The sequence below is a fragment of the Carya illinoinensis genome, chromosome 16 (genome assembly GCF_018687715.1).
Source record: "Carya illinoinensis cultivar Pawnee chromosome 16, C.illinoinensisPawnee_v1, whole genome shotgun sequence".
NCBI lineage: Eukaryota > Viridiplantae > Streptophyta > Magnoliopsida > Fagales > Juglandaceae > Carya > Carya illinoinensis.
In genome coordinates, this window is record NC_056767.1 from 6192046 (window position 1) to 6215839 (window position 23794).

Sequence of the window (23794 nt, forward strand, 5' to 3'; positions counted from 1 at the left end):
CCCATACTACACATAATTTTTTTCTTACCAAATAAGTGGTGTATGGACATAGTTGGTGCTCAAGAAGGCCACAAAGGATTTCACTGAGGAGATTGGAAGAGATGCATGAGGGATTGTGTACAAAGGGGTGTTGGCGGACAATCGAGTTGCGGCAATCAAGCAACTCTACGAAGCTAACCAAGGAGAAGAGGTATTTATAGCAGAAGTGAGCATTATTGGTAGGCTTAACCACATGAACTTGATAGAAATGTGGGGTTATTGTGCCGAGGGAAAGCATAGGCTTTTGGTGTCCAAGTACTTGGAGCATGGTTCATTGGCAGAAAACCTCTATTCTAATTCACTTGATTGGAAGAAAATGTTTGAAATCGCTTTAGGCACTACAAAAGGCCTGTCTTATTTGCATGAAGAGTGCTTGGAGTGGGTTTTACACTGCGATGTAAAACCTGGAAACATATTCCTAGACTCTAATTATCAACCAAAGGTGGCAGATTTTGGGCTGTCCAAACACTACAAAAAAAAAGACTAGATTGGGCTATTTTTATTTCTTGCGACACTAAAATCGCCAGAAATAATCACATTTTTATTTCAGACCGAAATTAAATACTTTTTCGTGCGAGTATTGGTCGCCGCAAATAGTCTAGTCAAATTTCTTGTCTTAATAACTTAATATAGCGACCCAAATTTGCCTCAATTTCAGTCGCCGCTTAAATTGACTTATTACAGTGACTTGGAGTCGCGGTAATAAGCAATTTAAATCCCCCCTCCCCTGATTTGCCCACTTTCACCCTCTCTTTATCTCGCTCTTTCTCTCTCTGAGGTTTAACATCCTCACAAATTTCCGCTGTTGCCACCAACACCGTCTTCTCGCCGCTGTCTTCTCATCGACGCCGGTCAGTTTCTCATGCTCTCTCTCTCTCTCTCTCTCTCTCTCTCTCTCTCTCTCTCTCTCTCTCTCTCTCTCTCTCTCTCTCTCTCTCTCTCGGATTGTAGCTTAATATTTCTCGATCTGTCACTGTCATGGAGTCCATTTCTCGCCCTTTTCTCTTTGATTTTCTTTCCGTTGGCTACCAAAAATGTTTAATAACTAGTTAATTATGATTGTAATCAAGGGATTTTCGATTTTGGGGTTTGTAATAACCAGTTTAGGCTGTTTTTCCAACCTAATTTAGTGGTTTGAGTACTGCGGTGCATGTGTGGTTCCTCATGTGGAAAAGCCAAACTCAGTTGCAAAACTGATTCTAGAATATGTTTAGGAAGATTGCTATAAAGAGATGGAATGTGTTCGTTCACCAACATTGAAGCTTCACTCTCAGTCTATGCATAAATGACACAGAGATGGCTGCATTGTACACCATATTCAAGATTTGGTAATGTAATTCTGGAATGAGCTAATTTAAGGGCCATTTGGTAGAGTTATTTTTTAAGTTTGAACAATCTTTGTATTAATTTTCATTTCGTTTTATGGTTTGGTAATCATCTTTGTATAAACTGCTGGTTCTAGAAACTTGTTTGCCATTGATATATAGAAGTTGTCAGTCATTACTCTTTATGTTTTACCGAAGGACTTCTAAGCAGTTTAACCCTTTGTTTACAGGAAATTTATATGGATTTTGTGAGTTTGTAGATTGAAGAGAATGTTTGATTGAAGCACAAACCTGCTTACTTTGGCCCCTGAACTTCACATATCTAGTCAAATTATTAGAAGAGCAGTTATAGTTGAGACTAATACTGCTGTTGTTGTTGTTATAAATTAATTGTTGGAGTAATTTGAAGGCAATTCGTCACCTTATATGAACAACATGGTGTTCACAAAAATAGGTCCTGCACAAAGAACAAAAATGGGTGATCTACTTGATGATTTCTATGATTTCAAAGAAAATAGAAGAGATATCCAAATATTAAAGGAGTTGTAAGTGAAGCATAGAGATTGTGAAGTATGGGGTTGTGTTGGTTGTTCTATGTGGAGTTTAGTTGGACTTTTGTATTGAGTATGTGTGTTGTAGGTATTGCCAAGAGGCTTATATATTGAGTAAAGTATTTTAAGTGTTGGATGGACAGATTTTATGCATTTTGAAAGTAATATGAGGTTTATATGATCATAATTTGTGTAATGGGTTTAGTTTATGGGCGCATATTTATTTAGTTGAAGAGTTGGTAAGATTTTATTTAAATGCAATGGTTTATGAATTTGAATGTACATGAGAACCATGAAGTCCAACAATTGGACAGATTTTTGCATAAATATGTTGGGTATGATAAATTATATGGAAGTGATGTATGGATTGAGTATGCATGTTTGTGTGAAAGAAGCTTATTAGTCTTTGTGAATTGTAATTGTGTTGGATTGATGTATATGTGCAACAAGTATGCTAGTATCTTTTATGAATTTAAGTTGTGTATATGGAAGATTGGAGTGGAATGATAGGAATTGGTACTAGATATTGAAGTGATGTTGGTTGGGATTTAGTTGTAGGCTTGTGAGATCAGTTTATTTTCTTTTTCCTCAGAAAATAAAGGTTTAAATGTTAAAGAACTGTGTGAGATCAATTCTGGCTGGGTTCTGCTTCCATAGTTACCAGTGGGTGAGTTCCTTAGTTTTTTGTGCCCTGTTTCTGTCTATTGCATGTGTGTACTACAAACCACAAATATGCATAATGTTCTATTTTAGTATTGTGTTATGCTTGATTGTTGGTTTTCTTTTATGCAAATCACAGTCTGGGGATGGAATTCAGATCTAATCCATTCATATAACATGTTTTAATCATTACTTTCATCAGTTTGATTTTCTTATAACTAGCCTGACTCCTTCACCTTCACTACCCCCTTTCTTAATTTTCTTATCTCATAATATCATTGTCAATATTAATTAAGTCTTCAAAACTCCTCTATTGACTTTATTCCTGTTTTGTCCTTCTCTCGATTTGCCTGCAGGCGTTTCTCAAGTTGAGATATGAGATCACCAAGGTTGAACGCATCTTTGTGGTGGGGAACTCTGGCAAACATTTTGAGATAATTCTAGTTAAGTGTCTTGGATTACTCGTTTAATTCCAGCATGTTTATAGCTGATTTTAGGAAACCACACACAAGTGCACATTTTGAGATAATTTTCTTGGAGTGTTTGCCAAGAACCACACAAAACACAACAATGGAGATTCGTACGTGTGATGTGAGACAAATTTAGCTACTGGAGATTCCAGTAATAGAAACAAGATTTAAAATTAACGGCAATTACGGTTTGAAATGTTAATGTTAACGGTCTGATCTTTTCACCAGTGGCAAATTAGCAAATAGTTCTCGTTAATTGTGCTTACCTCATCAACTGTACTATTTAATTCCCAAATGACATTATGCTACTATAAGTTTAGCTGTGTGTATATGTTGGAGAACTAGGTACCTTGTGCAGTTTCTAATATATAATGATATGCAGTTCAGTATATATAATGATGTACTATGGTGATATCAATCTCTAGTTTCCAAGTGCTTAAATTTACATTCCCATATTCTATGTACTGTGGTGACTACAAAAAGTGCATCTTGATTCAACTAGTTAATAAATAGTTGAAAATATATAATCACAAAAATTAAGGAACAACACCTTAGATCTTCCACATTAATATAAAAATCATATCATCCACAAATTTTTTCTTTTATATGACCAGAATATGGGTGGAATGGAATGATTCTTTAAAGGATCTTTTTCCCAATTTTGTAGCTTTGAGATCAATGAAGGAGGTTTCTTTTGGTTTATAATATGACTTACATGCATGCACCCATTTTCTTTTGGTTTATAATAGTTTTTAGGTTTCCTAATTTTGTAGTTGCAATTTAAATTTCTATTGGGTTTTGGAAACTAAAGAAAAATTTGTGAATCTAAATTTTTGCAGCTTTGAGATCAATGAAGGAGGTTTCCAGTTTTCAGATGAAGAGGTATACCTTTAGGTTTTGAGATGAAGAAGGCAGCTTCCATGATGATCAAGACTTGCTAAGGAAATCCTTATTATACAATAAATATGAGGAGTATACATGTAAACTTACATTGATATATTAATGTGGCATATTGGGGTGAATTTCAAATAGCACCTTTTTTTATGAATGAATGATATACCGATACATGTTGGGGGTATTTCAAATATCTATATCATGTAAACGATTAATTCATGATATTATATACTTATTAGAGAATATGTTAATCTATTACATGCGTTGGATATTGTATCTAATGGGGGACTACATATGTTTAAAAAAAAAAGAGGCTGACATGGTAAATTGTAAATCACGGAAATGCAGCATGGAAGACTTTTGTGGCGAATCATAGTACTTTTTGCGGCGACTATTTATCGCAGCAAAAACTCATTTCATTTTAAATTAACAGGCTATGCAAAACACTTTTCCGGCGCACTATTAGATCATTAGCGGCCACAATTTGTCGCGGCTAAAAATATTATTTCCGGCCACGATAACCCACGCCGAAAACATCTTTTTCTCACTCAACAATTGCGGCACAATACCGGCGGGTACAGAGTAGCCACAAATTAGTATTTGCAGCGACTTTTAGACTTTTGCCGCGATATTAAGTCGCCGAAAATAGTGGCTTTTGTTGTAGTGAAACTACAAAGCAGAGGAGAAAATGACAATTCAAGTTTCTTGAGGACAAGAGGAACTCGGGGATATATGGCTCCGAAGTGGGTATTCAATGTGCCTATCACCTCGAAAGTAGATGTTTATAGCTACGGGATTGTTTATAGCTACGGGGTGTTCATGTCATTGACAATGGAGGGGAGCCACAGCTCAAAAGGCTTGTGTCGTGGGTGAGGGAAAAGAACAATAGGGCGGCTTCAACCAAGTCCTGGCTTGAAGAGATCATAGACCCAATGCTGAAAGGCAAATATGACGTACGAAAAATGGAAACTTTGATTGGGGTTGCTCTGCAATGTGCGGATGAAGAAAAAGATGCAAGACCCAACATGAGAAAAGTAGTTAAGATGCTTTTAGCCCAAGAAAATGATCACCAGAGATGACAGGCATGTCATATGTGAAGAAAGACTCGATTGATTTTCTGCTACCTAGAAGAAAAAGAATAAGAAATTAGACCCCGAAAGAAGATTATTTTTTGCTGTTGTTGTAGCAATGATATTCTTGCTTAGAGTTCATTAATAAAAAAATGATGTGCAATTCTCTTTTTTAAGAAAATAAATTAGCTCTCTGAACTTCAATACTCTGATGCAACAACAATCAATGATTTCTTGTTTTTTCTTCTCTCGAAATGCCTATGATGGACTTCTATCACTGGAAATTACTCCGATAACTTTTGGAGTCAATTCTTGCGATTATAAATACACGAGATACCGATTACCGAGGAATAAGCTGAGCTTTGTAGGTATTGAATCTGCCTGTAATGTTTCGAAGTGCCACTTCTATAATAATGTTATGTATAAGTCTTAAGTTAAGCGTGACATAGACTGTTTGTGAAAGAAATAAGTCTCACCTAAAGGTGATTTTTGTATTACATTTTCAGGTTGGGTTTATATTTTGAGTTTTGCTACATACAAATACAGTTACGCACTAATCTGCATATCAATACTGATTTATTCATACTTAAAATTTAAATTAACATTATTTTCAATAAAATCTACTTTTTAACCAATCGCATCATATTGATGTACAGATTAGTACATAATTGTACTTATAACTATATTTTTCCTTATATTTTACAAAACGACTGAGTAGACTTGTATACTTCAAATTTGTCATTACTCGATTCTTTTCAGCTAGCCCAAGGAACGAGGCCGACATCTGTAGACTGAAGATGGGTGTACGCCTCCATTTGCTCCGTATGGTGGTGAAATAAAGTGATGGATAGCATGGTTGCCACCATTTTGTATTTCCCTAATTTGATGTTTTTTCTCTGAGATTTTTTTAAATTGTATTTTTTTTCCTCTAAATTTAGTTGCTTTTTTAGTCTTGGGAAATTTCATTTTATTTCTTTTTTTTTCATTTTATTTTAATTTTTTAACCATTTAATTTCTTTTTCAATCCCGAACAAGAAACAAAAAAAAAAAAAAACTATAATATAATAAGCATATATCCAACAACCCTGATGAGTGAATCGCACCGTCCCTCCCTCCTTTGGCTATCTCAAAGAGATATGTTTGGCACATAAAAAATTAGAATTGACGACATTATCCTCTATTTAGATGTCATTTGGATAGACTATTGAAATAAAAGTTAAATAAAATATTATTATAATATTATTTTTTAATATTATTATTATTTGAAAAAATTAAATTCTTTATTATATTTTGTGTGAAAATTTGATAAATTTATAATGATGAAATGAAACACTTCTTGTATACAAACCGGGCCTTAGTATGTTCTTTTTATGGCTATAAAGATTGACATATCAATAGATATGGCTAAATTAATTAAAATACCAAACGAGTTCTTTGCACAAATTTTCACCATAAAACCTATTGATTTGAATCTGATACTAAAAAAAATTGACAATTATTTTATCTAAGATTGTCTTGACCGAGATATGGGGAATACAATTTATTTTGTTTAACAAGCTTCAAAACCCCACTTCATCTTGGATATACCCTTTCACAAGGAACCAAAGGAAGATATATAGGAAGATAACTACCGTATTGGAGAGACTGGATCCATAGAGCAAGTGGATTGGATATTTCAAAAAAAAAAAAAACAATTAACCTAAATCTAGCTAAAAAAACTCACTTTTCTCTTTTTGTAAAGAGTTCTTCTACTTTGAGTCCCTTACACTCTCCATATCATCTACGCGGTCAGCAATGTATGATTTGTTTTTCTAAATAAACAATAAAATTTTCCTACTCCCACCAAAGACATACCAGGGTAGCAAAGTAGTAGAACTTGAGCTCCCATTTCCCCTGAGACCAGATATTTTGCCTCGACCTCCCCAGATCAGATCATCTCTCCGAGACCAGATGTTTCATTTGTAGTTCACTTCAAGATTTATTTGTTGTTATGTGTGTATATAAATTGATTCATTTCATTTTTTTTTTTCTTTATTGTTGCTTATATTGTTGTTCTTTAAGATTGATTTGTGTTTGAGGATATTGTTGATTTGTGGTTCACTTCAAGATTTATTTATTGTTATGTGTGTCTATAAATTTGGTTCATTTTAATTTTCACTTCAGGCATGTTATAGTTATGTGTCTAGTGAATATTCTTTCAATCATTTGGACAGAAAATATTATTTAAAATATATCATAAAGATTAGCTTGGCAATATTTAGGATTCTTTTTATAGGTTTTGGAGACGCAGAACAAAAGTCACAGTTTTGTATGGAGTCTCATGAAAGCAGAGTGTTAAATTATACCAAAACTTGTATTGAAACTTTCAACTGAAGTCACTAATTTATGCCATGAGTCTATAATTGCTCTGTATCCTTCACAGAGACTAGAAGAGATCCATGGGAAGAAATTGGTTTGGAAAGCTCCAAGCTAGAAAATACTAGCTGAGACTGAAAACAAACAAAAAAAGAAACCTCATAGACCTGTTCAGCTCAGATAATGGGCATGTGCACCATCATTATTGGTTATGGAAAATGATAAAATAACTACTCATTTATAATTCTTCTACAACCTTCTAAAAAAATAATATTATTTTATATATTTATTTTAATTTTGATTTTGATTTGATGTGTTTGAAATTTAAACAAATATTATTTTATTAATAAATTATAAATAAATTATAAGTGAATTATAAGAATATCATCACCCATTGGTTATATCTAGTGCTAGGTTCATATCCTCTTGACTACAATGCCTTTATAACAAGGAACAAGGAGGGAGTTGTGAGGGCCGATTTGATTGAAGTTTTGTCGTACAACAAAAACTCAATACCCCACAACAGCGTTCTTACCAAGAGTTCGTGTCCACCAACCGCGTTCTTATCAGTTTTTTGGTCTATCTTGAAGGCAAGTCGTCGTGTGTGAGCCATGAAGATAAGAACTACTTTTCTTACATATAGCAACCAGATTTGAACGCCTACAGTGTGTGTAGAAAACAAACCCGAAAACTCGTTGAACAAATGGTTTGATCCGGTTTGTAATTGGTTCGGTTTGGTTTACATTCTCATGAATGGAAATCAAATCTAACCTGACCGATCCCAATTTTCATGTTTTAAAAATGGGGTTGGACTTAACCAAATCAGAATATAGATATTTTAAATTTATATATAATATATTAAATATTTTTTATATTATTAATTTTTTATATTATATATGTGTTATATGTTTATTTACATAAAATTTTAATTTCATTATTTATGCCAATTAATCTTACAAATATGTTTATTTACATATTTAATAATATATATTTATATAAAAAGTCTGAAACTTATATATATTATAGTTAAATATTGTACTTATACTATACTATAAATAAACTAATAATTTAATATATGTAAATATCATAATATTATTATTATTATATATAATCAAATAAGAAATAAATTAGATCCTCGTATCATAATACGTAATTAGATACTATAATATAACTTATATATAATTAAAAAAAAAAAGTTGAAAATTTTAATTTTCGTGATGAATTGGTTGGATATCGATATCTTAAATTTTTAAAATTGAACTATGAATTGGATTGTAAAATAAGTATAAAATAACCGAACCAATTACACCGGTAACGCGTGGATTTGCGTCCCTCGATTGCTTCACCGACTTCTGCAGGGCATTGACTTGCTTAGCCGCCGACTTCTGCAGGGCATTGACTTGCTTAGCCACCCAAAACTTATGACACAGAGAGCAAGGAGTAAAGGGTAAAGGCCATTATCGCTTCAGCATACTTCTCTGCGTATCTTTCCTACGCCGCCTGTCCTTTTGAGCTTTCATTCCATCAAGTTCATGGGCACTCTGATCTGGTTAATCCTCTTCTCGGCATTGTTTGCTCCGGCGACATCCACAAATCGCACTTTCAGCTCTGGTTTGTCTCTCTCCAGCGAGAACCCGGAAGATGTTTTGACTTCGCCGAATGGAGTGTTCTCCGCGGGCTTTTACCCCGTCGGTGAAAATGCTTATTGCTTTGCCATATGGTTCGCCTCCCGAACCTCAAGGCGTCAGGACCGCACCGTTGTCTGGATGGCCAACCGAGACCAACCGGTTAACGGAAGGAAATCGAAGCTCTCCCTGCTCAGAACTGGTAATCTTATCTTAACCGACGCCGGTAAGTTCATCGCCTGGGAGACAAACACTGTTTTTATCTCGTCTTTAGAATTGCATCTTTACGATACTGGTAATCTTGTTCTACGAACTTTGGGTGGTGACAGTTTGTGGGAAAGCTTCGACTTTCCCACAGATACCTTGCTTCCCCAGCAATTTCTAACCAGAAATACAAAGCTTGTCTCCTCGAGAAGCCAGACCAACTATTCCTCTGGCTTCTACAAGCTTCTTTTCGATAATGATAACGTCCTCTGCCTTCTTTATGATCGGGCTAACATTTCCAGTCCTTACTGGCCTGCACCATGGCTTACGCGCGGGCAAGCCAAAAGGTTCGTGTACAATAGTAGCAGAATCGCGGTGCTTGATTCCTTCGGGAACTTTAGTTCTTCTGATAAATTTACCTTTTCGTCAACTGACTATGGGCAATTGCTTCATAGAAGATTGACCCTTGATTACGATGGTAATCTTCGATTGTACAGTTGGGACGTGGAGGGCGAGATGTGGGTTGTTTCATGGCAGGCCTGGCAGGTACCTTGTATTATTCATGGTGTTTGTGGCGCTAACAGTATATGCAGCTATTTTCCTGATATTGGCAGAAAGTGTTCGTGCATTCGAGGATATAAGATGATAAATCATACCGATTGGTCTCAAGGGTGTGAACCCGAATTTGATCTCTCTTTTGGGAAAAACAAGTTTGATTTTTGGCAGCAATCCCATCTTGATTTCTATGGTTTTGATTATGGTAGCTACAACAACTATACACTTGCTCAATGCAAGACGTTATGCTTGGAATTGCCCGAGTGCAGAGCATTCCAATACTCCTTTTCCCCGGAAGATACACATTCAAGTTGTTACCCCAAGACTCTATTGATGAATGGACATCGTTTGCCTTCTTTTGGAGGAAGCTTCTATCTGAGAGTGCCGAAAAAAGATCTCTCAAATCCCCTTTCGAACGCCAATCTTGCAGAAGAAATCGGTTTAAATTGTCCAAGTGAAGCTCGCCTGCTACTAGAAAGAGTATACTTAAAAAACCGGATAAACGGGACTGTGAAATTCATGCTCTGGTTTGTATGTGGATTAGGAGGACTAGAAATTGTGGGTATCTTTTTGGTGTGGTGTCTCTTCATTAGAACCCCCAAAAGTTCTACTGCAGACAAGCAAGGCTATCTTCTTGCCATCACTGGATTCAGAAAATTTACATATTCGGAGTTGAAGAAGGCCACAAAGGGTTTTACTGAAGAGATTGGAAGAGGTGCTGGAGGGATTGTATACAAAGGGGTGTTGGCAGACAATCGAGTTGCAGCAATCAAGCAACTATACGAAGCCAACCAAGGAGAAGAAGTATTTTTAGCAGAAGTGAACATCATTGGTAGGCTTAACCACATGAACTTGATAGAAATGTGGGGTTACTGTGCCGAGGGAAAGCAGCGGCTTTTGGTGACCGAGTACATGGAGCATGGTTCATTGGCAGACAACCTCTCTTCCAATTCACTTGACTGGAAGAAAAGGTTTGAAATTGCTTTGGGCACTGCAAAAGGCCTGTCTTATTTGCATGAAGAGTGCTTGGAATGGGTTTTACACTGCGATGTAAAACCTGAAAACATATTCCTAGACTCTAATTATCAACCAAGGGTTGCAGATTTTGGCCTGTCCAAACTACAAAGTAGAGGAGAACCCAACAATCCGAGTTTCTCGAGGATGAGAGGAACCCGCGGATACATGGCTCCAGAGTGGGTATTTAATCTACCCATCACCTCCAAAGTAGATGTTTATAGCTACGGGATTGTTGTGTTGGAGATGGTGACCGGAAAAGATGTAGCCAAGGGTGTCCATGACACAGACAGTGGAGAGCAGCCACAGCACAAAAGGCTTGTTTCGTGGGTGAGGGAAAAGAAGAATAGGGCGACTTTAACTGAGTCTTGGCTTGAAGAGATCATAGACCCAAGCTTGAAAGGCAAATATGACGTACGAAAGATGGAAACTCTGATTGGGGTTGCTCTACAATGTGCAGAGGAAGAAAAAGATGCAAGGCCCAGCATGAGAGAAGTCGTTGAGATGCTTTTGGCCCCAGAAAATTATCATTAGGGTAGTAATATATGAGACAACTCGTGAACTCGCAACCGGAATAAGACTCAAAATTAGCGGGTTTGAGTTTGGTATAAACGGGTTCAAGTTAAAACGGGTTGAACAATTAAGACATGATTAATAAACAGGTCAATCCGTTTAAATGGAAATCAACTTGCAATAAACAGTTTAAATTTTATTTCAAAATTACAATTTTGTTATTACTGGATTGTAATATTGGTATTTTTCAATATGCTTATGTTGTTATATTGGACCTATGCTCGTATTTGTTGTTGTTAAGTTGTAATAGCGGTTTTATTATTAGTTAAAATATGAAAAATATTGATTTTTTTGTTAGTAGGTAGTATTATTGTTTTTTTTTTTTTAAGATTTTGTAGTTACTAGTAAATGTAAGTTTTAACTTTTATTTATACAGTTTAGTTCAATCCATTTACATGAAATGGGTAGAAATGAGTCACGTCATGTTGATTTTGATTAATTTAAAATTAATTATTATTCAGGTCAAAACTGGTGATAGGATATGACCCGTTATTTGAATAGGTATTATTAGTATTTGAAAATCTGACTCATTTAACTTTGCGAATCGTATTCAGGTTGATCCATTTAATCGAATGATTATGATTTGACACGATATAAACACGACCCAGAAACACGAATTGCCACTCCTAAATTCACTAGTGATGGCAAGCATGTCATATACATGAATAAAGACTTGATTGATTTTCTGCTACTCACTACCTAGAACAAAAGAAACATAAAATTATATCCAGAAAAAATATTGATATTCTTGATTAGAGTTTATTAATCAAAATAATGACATTCCATACCTGTTTTTAATAAAATAAATGAGCTCTTTGAACTCCAACACTCTCAAGCAACATCAATCAATGGTTTTATTGTTTTTTCTTCTCTCTAAATGCCTACGATAGACTTCTATCGTTGGAAAAATAAATTAATCACCATTGAGGTCCCTGACTCCAATCACTCATGGAGTCAATTCTTGCCATTGTGAAACACACATGAGATACCAAGGAATAAGCTAAGTTTTGTAGATATTGATGTTGCATATATTGTATGGAAGTGCCACTTGTCGCACTCTATTCGAGTAATGCTAGGTCTAAATCTTAAATGTGCAAGCCTACCAAAGGCCTTTTGTAAAACATTGAGCTTCACTAGAAAAAGTGATTTTTTTTTAAAAAAAATGACCGCCTGACGTGGTGGTTGACGTAGCTCTTGATGTGGCATGCCATCAAGACAAAAAAGATTCAACCCTTTTCATGTGCGTAGTCTGTTTGTGTGTGTGAATTGTGAAGACCAATCCCTCGCATCCACATTTCCCCCCTTCTTACGGCGTTGACTACCATTCTCCGCCCCATTTCCAACGACTTTCCATCCACAGAAATTCCACACGATATTGGGTTTGACAGCTTATCTATGTATTGCACTTGGCTAGACTCTCATCGACAGCTTCTCTGTGTATTCACTCCAATGCGATTCAGTGGTAAGTAAAAGGTAAAAAAAATTGAGCTTGGCTAGATTATGTACCCACTGACACTTCACTTTGTATGCGATTATGTATGTGATTCAGTGTTCTTTTTCTTTGTTTAGTATTTTCATGGGAGATTATGGTTTAGTTTTTTCATGGTAGATTATGTACTCACCGACAGTTTTTTCTACAAAAACCCACCTGGTATAGATCATGCTCTGTTCTTCAAACCCACCTATTGTTAATAAAAAATTGACCTGTTGCGTGAAGTCTTTACAAATATATTCTTGATGCTGAATATAAAATTTCCCTCATAGCTTTAAGGACTCTGTTTTGAAAATATATTCTTTTTATTGACAAGCTCAAGTAGTCTCTCATTCTTTTGGCTAGTGCTTTCTAGTGGAGAAGGAGTTAACGGGAAAGGGGCTGAAAAAACATCCATTATTTCTAGTGGAATGAAACTGGTATCCATTTTTTTCTGCTCAAACCCAACATCAACTGCCAAACAAAATGTCCTCTATTTCAATCCAGACACCAAGAACATATGAAGAATAAAGTCACTTATTCAAAGCTCACCGTATGGCCAGATCTAGGTGGGGATTTGGGTGGGGAAGCTCTGCCACCGCGTGAGTAAATCCACTTCTTCAAAGCAGCTTTGAGCTGCCAGATTTGGAAAAGGGAGCCGATGTTCAGTGACGGGAAGGCGACGGCACAACGACAGGAGGGCAACTGGAGGGAAAGGAGAGGGCGAGGGTAGTCGAGCGTATATCAATGGATGAATCTCAAATTACATCTGTATTTCGTTCAACCCCTTTTTGTGTGTGTGTGTGTGTTTTTCTTTTTTAATATAGTGTGACATGGCAAGACACGTCAAGTAGTCATCTTCAAGCATACAAGTGGCACAGTACCACCACTCTTTTTAAAATTTTCATGATGGGGTTTATATTTTTCAAAACATCTGCTCAAGATTTGTATATTCAAAGCTTTTACAAATCATTACACTATTCTTAATAACTTAATATAATAAGCATATATCCAGCAACCGTGATGACTGAATCCACCATGCCTCCCTCATTTTGTTATCTTGAAAAGCTATAATTGGCACGTAAAAATTAGATTTGACAACATCATCCTCTATTTAGTATGTTCTCTTTATCGCTATAAAGAATGGCATATCAATAAATATGGCTTAATTAATTAAAATACTTGTTCAAAATTAACAAGATCTTTCAACAAAATTTTCACAGAACTTTAAATATAAAATCTATTGTTCTGAATCTGATAATGCAAAAATTGACAGTTATTCATCTAAGATTGTCCTGACTGGCAGATGGGGAATACAACTTATGTTGTTCATCAAGCTTCAAATCCCACTTCATCTTGTATATACCCTTTCACAAGGAACCGAAGGAAGATATATAGGAAGATAACTACCATACCGGAGAGCCGAGATCCATGGAGCAAGTGGCTTGGATATTTCTTTTAAGAAAAACAATTAGCCTAAATTATAGCTAAAAAAACCCAACTTTTCTCCTTTTGTGAATAGTTGTTCTAATATGAGTCAATATTTTTTTTTTTTATGTAACAACTAACAAGTATTTAAAGTAATAGTCAAAGGATGCTTGAGTTGAATGGCAGAGTAGGTATTTCAATGAACAAAAATTTCAATGCCCTTGTTGTTGACCCAAGAGGGTATGAGAATCTTGAATCAATAGGGAAAGATTGTAGGGACTTTATTGACAAAGCCAAACACTTAAGATTTGGTAAAGGAGGTGCCGAAACACTTAGTGACTATTTTGATAGAATGGCATAGTTGAATGATGGTTTTGCATCCATTATGGATTTGGACGATGAGTTTAGGATCAAAAAAGTGTTTTGGGTGTCATGCAGTTGAGCATCTTATGCGTACTTTGGAGATGTAATCACCTTTTATACAACATATCTAACAAATAGATACGGTATGCCTTTTGATCCCTTTTTGGGTGTGAACCATCATCGACAATCTATACTGCTAGGTGCTCATTTGATTCAAGCCAGGACACAACTACGTTTGTTTGGTTGTTTCGAATATGGTTGAAGCGCATGAGTGGTCGAGCTTCTGAAGTGATAATAACAGATCAAGATCAGGCAATAAAAAGTGCAATTGCTATTGTATTTCCAGATACTCGCCAGGCATACTATCTTTGGCACATCATGCGAAAACTGCCAAAAAAATTGGGATCTCATCCCAATTCAATGTTGGGTTGAAGACTTATATTCAGAGTTATCTTTATGATTCACAGACCTATGGAAAATTTGAGGATAAATAAGGGAAACTACTTGATACATACAATCTTGCATCTACTGCATGGATTCAAGGGTTGTACAATGAGAGCGAGTTTTGGGTACTAGTTTACTTGAAAAATATATTTTGGGCTGGAATGAGAAATACTACACAGAAGTTTGAAAGCGTGAAAGCTTTTTTCAACAGGTTTGTAATTCTAGTACAACATTAAAGGGATTTGTGGATCAATTTAACATTGCACTAAACAAGCAAGTGGAGGGCAAAGTGAAAGTTGATTTCAATTCATTCAGCTGCTCAATCCCATTCATATCTCTGTTTAGCATTGCAAAGCAATCCCAAGCTGTGTATACAAATGCAAAGTTCAAGGAGGTCCAATGAGAGGTGTTAGGGCTGATTTTATGTAATTTCACACTTGTTAGCACTAAAGGTGTAATTTCCAGTTTTGAAGTCTTGGATTAGATAAACATTGATGATCATTTGAAAAATGTGCATTACTCAGTTTACTACAATGAAAATGAGTGTGAGGCAAAATGCACGTGTGCATTCTCTGAGATGAGGGGCTTCTCTGTAGGCATGCATTTGTTATATGTCATATGAGGAATATTAATTTGTTGCAGCAAAAATATATCTTGGATCAATGAATAAAGGACTTAAAGAGGAGATACACAAGGGTCAAAAGTAGCAATGATGACTTGCAGGAAAATGAAGATGGACGGAATTATGAGATTGTGGTGAAAAGATGTTTGAAATTAGAGACGTTTGTATCCCCAAATGATGACCAACATTATAATAATACATTTTCACGCCATTTAGATAAATTTGAGGATAAATGTGAAGGCTTAACATTTGAGTCAAAACTTTCTTCAACCAATTGTGACTACTAAAATTGTCGTGGACAAATGTAAGAAAATATTATGCCCTCACATTGTATGGGGAAAATGGAGATCCCCAACGAAAACAAAGGATCCGATTGTAGAAAAGGTTGCAACTATGATAAAGAAAAAATAGGTAATAACTTCTTTTTTTTTTTTTTTTTTTGCAATTATATATATTTTCTTGAACATATTTTTATTCCTTTCTAATAGATATGTCTATTTTTTTATCCTAAAATTTAGACTTGTAGGAAATTTATGATGATGAATCTCATTGAAGTGAGGCCCTCCTGCTATCTCAATTTGGTGATAATGATCATGATTATTTTTTTTTTTGGAACTTAGTATAGTAATATCACACAACCAAGGCTATTAGGCAATGAGGAGGCCAAGTGAGGCTATCATTTACCATTTCTTTATTTGTTTTCCAACTATGCATATTTGGTTAATTGTTTTCAAACAATTATTAATAGTCATTCAAATTTGGCTATTTCAGCAATTATTAACTCTAGAAGCTATTGATCTGCTTGTGTTATTTCATAAATGTGACTATAAGGATCGTGTGTAATTAAAGAAGTGAATAAATATATACCAAGCACAAACATGTCATTTTTATACCAAGCACAAACATGTCATTCTCTGGAGAATCTGAGGTCATTCCAGAACTTGAGGCATATAAACCAAGCACAAAGATTTTATTTGGATCTGAATGATTCCTTGAGAGTGATTGTTGCAATCTTCCCAAATTTTTACAAGAAATTGTTATTGTGGAGTTTTTGTAAGCTTTGTTGTGATAATGTTGCATTTTTCAATTCCTTGTGGCAATGTAATTTTTGAAGTGGGGCTATTTTTGTGACAATGTATTTTTCAAACTATATGGGTTGTTTTTGTGCTTATGTAATTTGTGGTAATGTAGTTTTCAAGCAAATGTAATTTTTGGTAAGCACATGTAATTCGTATTATTAACAAAGTCTACTAACATTAAAGCGTTTCTCTCAAGGACAATGCTTATAATTACATCGGGTCTTTCCTCTATCTAGACCTATTAACCCTCGCTATTCAAACTCAAAGCATACATTGCTAGCAAGTGTGCTGCTAGGGGTGTAAAAAAATCCCGACAAACCGGAAAACTAGCCCAGAACGGCCCAATTGTTCCAGTTTTAGACTGGTTCGGTCCAGAACCGGTTTCTAGAGATAGAAACCGGCCAGAACCGGTCCGATTCCGGTTCTAGTCATGTTGGGTCTAGACCTGTACTATTTAATATATTTTATTTATTTATTTTTAATATATAATATTTTTATATATAATAATATAAATTATAATTATATATAAGATAATGTTATTATAATTTATAAAATAAAAGTTTAATCTTAAATATGAAAATTTAATTGATCATATGCTTTAAATATATAATATTATAAATATTTATTATTTATTAATAACATTTTATCATAAGTGAGAACCAAAAAAGAAAGAAAATCACTTAAATATTATTACTAAATTTTGATGGCCTAATAAACTTAAAACTCTCAATATTTTTTTTTATAAGTACATAAGACATTAGTAGATAAATATAAATTATATATATTAGTATATAATTTATATTAATACAATTTACATTTTATGACCTAATACTAAATACTAATAGTCTAATACTATATTTACTATTAGTATTATACTTTAAGTCTAGGGCTGTTCATCCTGGCCGGATAAAATCCGGCCCGACCCGGAATCCGGTTGATTCCGGTTCCGGTTTTCGGCCCGGGTTAAATCTGGGTCGGCACCCAGATTTAAAAAACCGGATTTTAAATCCGGATCTGGGTTTAAAACCCGGTACCCGGGTTTTATAAACCAAAAAAAAAAATCCCTACTTCTCTAGCGCCGCCCCCCCTTCTGATTTCCCTCTCTCTCTCTCTCTCTCTCTCTCTCTCTCTCTCTCTCTCTCTCTCTCTCTCTCTCTCTCTCTCTCTCTCTCTCTCTCTCTCTCTCTCTCTCTCTCTCTCTGTGCTCTACGATGAACTCCTTCGCCTCCCTCCCCAGCTTTTTTTCTGTAGCTTCTTCTTCGCCATCTTCGTCGCCCTAGCTGTTTCTTTACTTCCCTTGGCTCTCTCCCGTGGCTTAACGGAGGAGGCTACACACGCATTCCTCGACGTGTCGGCCTCGCTGAAACAAGCCCAACCAGTCCTCAATTTCGACCCTGAAATGGCTCAACCCTTTGGCGAACATGATGAAGACATGCAACAACAAACTTTCGCTAACTCCTCGTCTTTCTCGGTTCAGCTTCACCCACGAGACTTTCTACTCAAGACCTCATATAAAGACTACAAGAGCCTCATTTTTTCTCGACTCGAGCCCGACTCGGCCCGAGTCAGATCGCTCAAAACCAAGCTCCAGGTATCCATCGACGGCGTGAGTGAGTCGGATCTTGAACCCATGAGGACGGAGCTTCGCCCTAAGGACCTGTCCACTCCGATCGTGTCCGGGACGAGCCAGGGTAGTGGCAAGTACTTCTCGTGCATGGGTGTGGGAAGCCTGCCCAAGCCCTTCTACGTGGTCCTTGACACCGGTAGCGACATCAACTGGCTCCAATGCCAGCCCTGTTCGGACTGCTACCAGCAATCCAATCCGAAAGGTTACAGTATCAATAAATAAAAAATAAAAATAAAAAAACCCTGTTTTTGATCCGAAACCCGGATTTCCGGGTTTCGGACCGGGTCATAACCCGGATATGACTGGGCCGGAACCCGATCCAGATTTTGAATCCGGATTCTGGCCCGGATATACCTGGTCCGAAACCCGGTTAAACACCCCTATTTAAGTCTATGTATAAATTGGTATATAAATCATTATACTAAATAATTCACATATAAAATAATGACATAGTAATACTAATACTAAATTACTATACTAATACTGTCAATATAGTCTATCAATAATATAGTTATAATAAACTAAACTCACTATAACAATTAACAAATATTAATAGATAGTTATTCTAATCACTCTTTTAGAGTATGGAAGAAGATTAGTAACTGGAAAAATCAGTTCTTATCACCTTCAGGTAAGGAGGTGTTATTGAAAGCTGTTATACAAGTTATACCAACCTACTACATGTCAGTTTTTAAGCTCCCAAAGAATTTATGTAAAGAGATAGCGGCTCAGATGGCAAAATTCTGGTGGGGATTCAAGAAAGATGATCATAAAATCCATTGGAAGAGTTGGGCAAAAATGGGGACAGCTAAGAGTGGTGGTGGATTGGGGTTTAGAGAGATTGAAATTTTTAACATGGCTTTATTGGCAAAGCAATGTTAGAGAGTACTGACTAAACCTCAATCTATGGCTGCTATGGTTTTAAAAGATAAGTACTTCAGGCATTTCACGATATTGGATTCAAATTTGGGGCATAGACCCTCCGTTATGTGGAGGAGTCTATGGGGGTCATTGGAGTTATTAAAAGAAGGGTTGGTGTGGAGAGTTGGGAATGGAAGGCAGATCAATATATGGGGGGATAAATGGATACCAAAATTATCCACTTTGCGGGTACAAACTCCTAGAACTCTTCTTGAAGCAGATGCAAAAGTTTCAGAATTCATTGAAGAGGGTTCAAAGACATGGAAGGAAGAGATGATAAAGGGTATTTTGAATGAAGAGGAGGCTGCATTAATTTGTAGTTTACCCATGAGTACATCAGGGTTACCAGACAAACTAATTTGGGCTCACTCACAGGATGGACAATTTAATATAAAAAGTGCTTATCATTTAGAAGTGAGTAGAAGAAATAAGGAAAAGGGAGAGGTATCAGATAAAAACCTAGAAAATTGGAAGATTATGTGGAAATTGAAAGTGCCTGGTGTAGTTAAAATGTTTCTATGGAAAGCATTAAACAATTATTTACTGACAAACATGAACTTGGCTTGTAGAAAGATTGTAAAGGATTACTACTGCCCAGTCTGTAAAATTCATAAGGAGACGGTATCTCATGCTTTATGGAGTTGTGGAGGAGCCATGGATGTTTGGGCAGAAAATGCTAGTCCTATACAAAAATGGGTTTCAAATGAAAGGGAGATGCAAGAGTTGTGGGCAGATTGGTGTGAAAAGCTGAGTATAAATGATCTGGAGTTGATGGCAATGGTTCTTAGAAGTATTTGGTTGAGGCGAAACAGTTTTGTGTTTGAAAACAAATTTGAAAAGCCTGATGTGCTCTTCAAGCTAGCTGCTGACAGATTGTTTCAGTTTAAACAAGTTCAACAACAGAGTCATAAGAATCAAGATGCAGGTATAAGAATGAGGAGATCTTGTAGATGGAAGGCTCCTACAAAAGACCAAGTTAAAGTAAATTGGGATGCTGCACTGAATCTTAAGGAATGAAGGATGGGGATTGGTGTAGTGATAAGGGATGAGAATGGGGATGTGATGGTTTCATTATGCTCACAGAAAAGGAATGTGCGAGATCCTTTAGTGGCTGAACTACAGGCCTTAAGACAAGCTATGAAACTATGTGCAGACTTGAATATAACAGAAGTGATATTTGAAGGAGATGCTTTGAAAGTGGTAAGAGCAGTAAACAATCCTGAGTCAAGCTGGGAATGGCATGGTCAGGTAGTTGAAGATATGAAGGAGGTGTTGAGAAATAGGACTAGTTGGAAGGTTATACATGCATATAGAGAGAGTAACTGTGTAGCTCATTTTCTTGCTAAATTTTCTTTTACTGTAAATGAGGATAGAATATGGATGGAAGAGGGTCCGGAAGGTATGCAATTTTATGTACTGAGGGACAAAAATGTTGTTACTGAAGTTGAAGGAATAAAAGATTCTGAGGTTATTTTTTTCAAAAAAAAATAATTACATATAAAATATTCACATATATACTAATACTAATACTAATATTCTAATATAGACTATAGTTATACTTATATTAATATAGTTATACTAAATCACTATAACTATTACTAATAAATAGCTATACTAATATATTAGTACACTAATATATAGTTATATTTATATTAATATAGTTATACTAAATCACCATAACTAATACTAATATATAGTTATACTAATAGTCTAATATTAATACTATTATATAGTCTAATATATTATATAGCTATAACTAATACTAATACTAATAGTCTAATATAGACTTATAGTATTAATACTAATAGTTTATTATATTCTTTAATTTATTATGTATAACTATATAGTCTATTAGTCTATTATATATATTAATACAATTTAAATTTTACGACCTCATACTAATTAAATACTAATAATCTAATTCTATATTAGTATTAGTATTATACTTTAAGTCTATGTATAATTTAGTATATAAAACATTATACTAAATAATCACATATCAAATAATGATATAGTAATACTAATACTAAATTACTATACAAATACTATCAATATAGTCTATCAATAATATTCTTATAATAAACTAAACTCACTATAACAATTAACAACTACTAATATATAGTTATTCTAATCACTATAATCAATACTAATATTTATAATGATACTAATAGTCTAATACAATATTACTATTGGTAATATACTTTAAGTCTATTTATAATACTAATATAGTTATACTAAATTACCATAACTAATACTAATATATATCTATATTAATAGTCTAATATTAATACTATTATATAGTCTAATATATTATATAGCTATAACTAATACTAATATATATATATATATACACTAATACTAATGGTCTAATATAGACTTATAGTATTAATACTAATAGTCTATTATATAATATATTCTTTAATGTATTATGTATAACTATATAGTCTATTAGTCTATTATATATATACTAATACAGTAATACTAATATATATATACATATATTTATATTCTTTAAAACTAATAGTACTCTATTATCCGTGTTGCATGCAAGAGTCTATAATATATATATATACTAATACAGTAATACTAATATATATATATATTTATATTCTTTAACTCTAATACTATATTAAGTATTATCTGTGCTGCGTGCAAGTCTATAATATATTAATAGTAATAATATGGTGCGTTTTGGACTTTGTTATTAGGGCTTTAGCTTTTACTTTTACTTTTTGCTTTCTTTCTTTCCTTTGCTCGCTCAATCCTCCTGCTGTGCCTTCCAGACTCCCAGACCACTTCAGGCTTTAGCAAATCAGCACTACTTCTTCCTCCCTTCTTTTCTTCTTCTTGCTCCTTGCTCCGTGAGTCCATGCGCTTTGCCTTTTCTCCTTCTTCTTTTTTTCTTCCATCGTTCCATGCACAGACCCACTGTAATTTGTCTCAATTATTGTTTTTCATTTCACTTATTTAAGTTATTTGAAATTACTTTGAAACTTGATGAATAATTAGGGTTTTGTGAATCTGGTAGATGGTATAAGTATTTGTGTTATTAACGTTGTTAAATCCAAAATTTAGGACTTTTGTAATTGTGTTATTAGGGTTGTTGAATCATTAGTAGTGAGAATTTTCATTATCCATTTCATTGATCACAGATTCACAGGAATTTAAATACAATGAAACAATACTCATTACAATTTACAAGATCACATCCAGACCCACTACCATTTGCATTACTCAACAACCCACTAATTAACTAACAATAACAAATTGACTTAAGGATAAAACAGATTTTTTTAATCAGTTTTTTTTTTAAACAAAATTTTTTATGACAAATTTGTATTTTATTAAAACCGAAAACCGAAGTACTGGTTTAGGAGAGAAACCAGTGCGTAATCGGTCTTGAAAAATGTTAAACCAGTACCTACCGGTTCGGTCCTAAATTTTGTCCAAAACAGGACCAAACCAGACCAATTACACTCCTATGTGCTGCTGTGTTACCTTCTCTTGGAATAAACTTGTGTCTTCTTCTTCTTCTTCTTCTTCTTCTTCTTTTTGACAAAGGAGGACAGACCCTCCGAGGTTTATTCAAAACTTCACGTGTGGCGGAGAAAAACCATGGTTACAACAAAGCAAATTCCAAACCCAAAAAAAAGAAACCAAGCACAACCAAGCAAAATCCTAGAACGCCTAAGACAGAGTACCCAACACAGGGCAGTTTATCCATCTTGAAGATATGGTAGTCCTGCTTTATTCATCTTCAGAAGACCATGAAGGTTCCAAGGTAGGTCAGAAAAATATTCCCAGCAGTTAGTGCATCCCTCCGAACCCATTCTAACTAAGAAATCTGCTAGAGCATTGGCTTCCCGATAAACATGATTGATAGCTACATTCATATTTCTCATCATAACCGCCAGTTCTTCCCAAAAATCTTCCACATACCATAAACCACAAACTGATGTTTTCAACCATTTTATCACAGTACTAGAATCCAGTTCTCTATCTAACTGAACAATACCCATACTTTTAGCCAATTTTAATCCATGATAAACCGCCATTAATTTCACAAAAGAAATTGTTCCTTGATCTAGGGAAACCAAAAAAGCTCTAATCAAATTACTTGAGGAATTTCGGATTATTCCTCCACCTCCAGCTTGCCCCGGATTGCCTTGGCTACTATTATCGGTATTGTGTTTGTATCTTCCCTCTTTTGGTCGAAACCACTTGACCACCTACAGCGTCTTCTTTGTAACCGTTTTTGGAGGAACATTTACCTCTTTTAAGATTACCTCATCTCTTCTTTTCAATTTTTTTTCCAGCCTTTAATTTCTCACCTATTTTGGTAATCCAATAGCAAATATTTTTCCAAACTTGTTCAACAGACTCACCACCGACTTCCATACGAGCTTTGCATCTTCTTGGCCATAATCTCCAAGTAATAATAGAAGGGATGATCCCAATAAGGTTACCCATAGTAGAAGATTTAGTAGTAGTGTTATTCCAACTA

General features: G+C 34.9%; 1 protein-coding gene and 1 long non-coding RNA gene across 3 annotated transcripts; both read left to right on the forward strand.

Moving 5' to 3' along the window:
* The first annotated feature begins 847 nt into the window (after positions 1-847).
* Positions 848-4194, forward strand: LOC122298677. 2 transcript variants are annotated; one of them, XR_006239502.1, is made up of 2 exons: positions 848-890; positions 2932-4194. It is a non-coding gene; the product is annotated as an uncharacterized LOC122298677 (long non-coding RNA). The 2 variants fall into 2 exon arrangements; XR_006239503.1 differs by lacking the exon at positions 848-890 and adding an exon at positions 957-2582.
* Positions 4195-8736: 4542 nt separating this feature from the next.
* On the forward strand, positions 8737-11632 carry LOC122299757 (putative receptor protein kinase ZmPK1). Its single transcript, XM_043110185.1, has one exon. It carries the CDS (start codon positions 8897-8899, stop codon positions 11294-11296), a length of 2400 nt encoding a protein of 799 aa, XP_042966119.1. The 5' UTR covers positions 8737-8896; the 3' UTR covers positions 11297-11632.
* The last annotated feature ends 12162 nt before the right edge of the window (positions 11633-23794 follow it).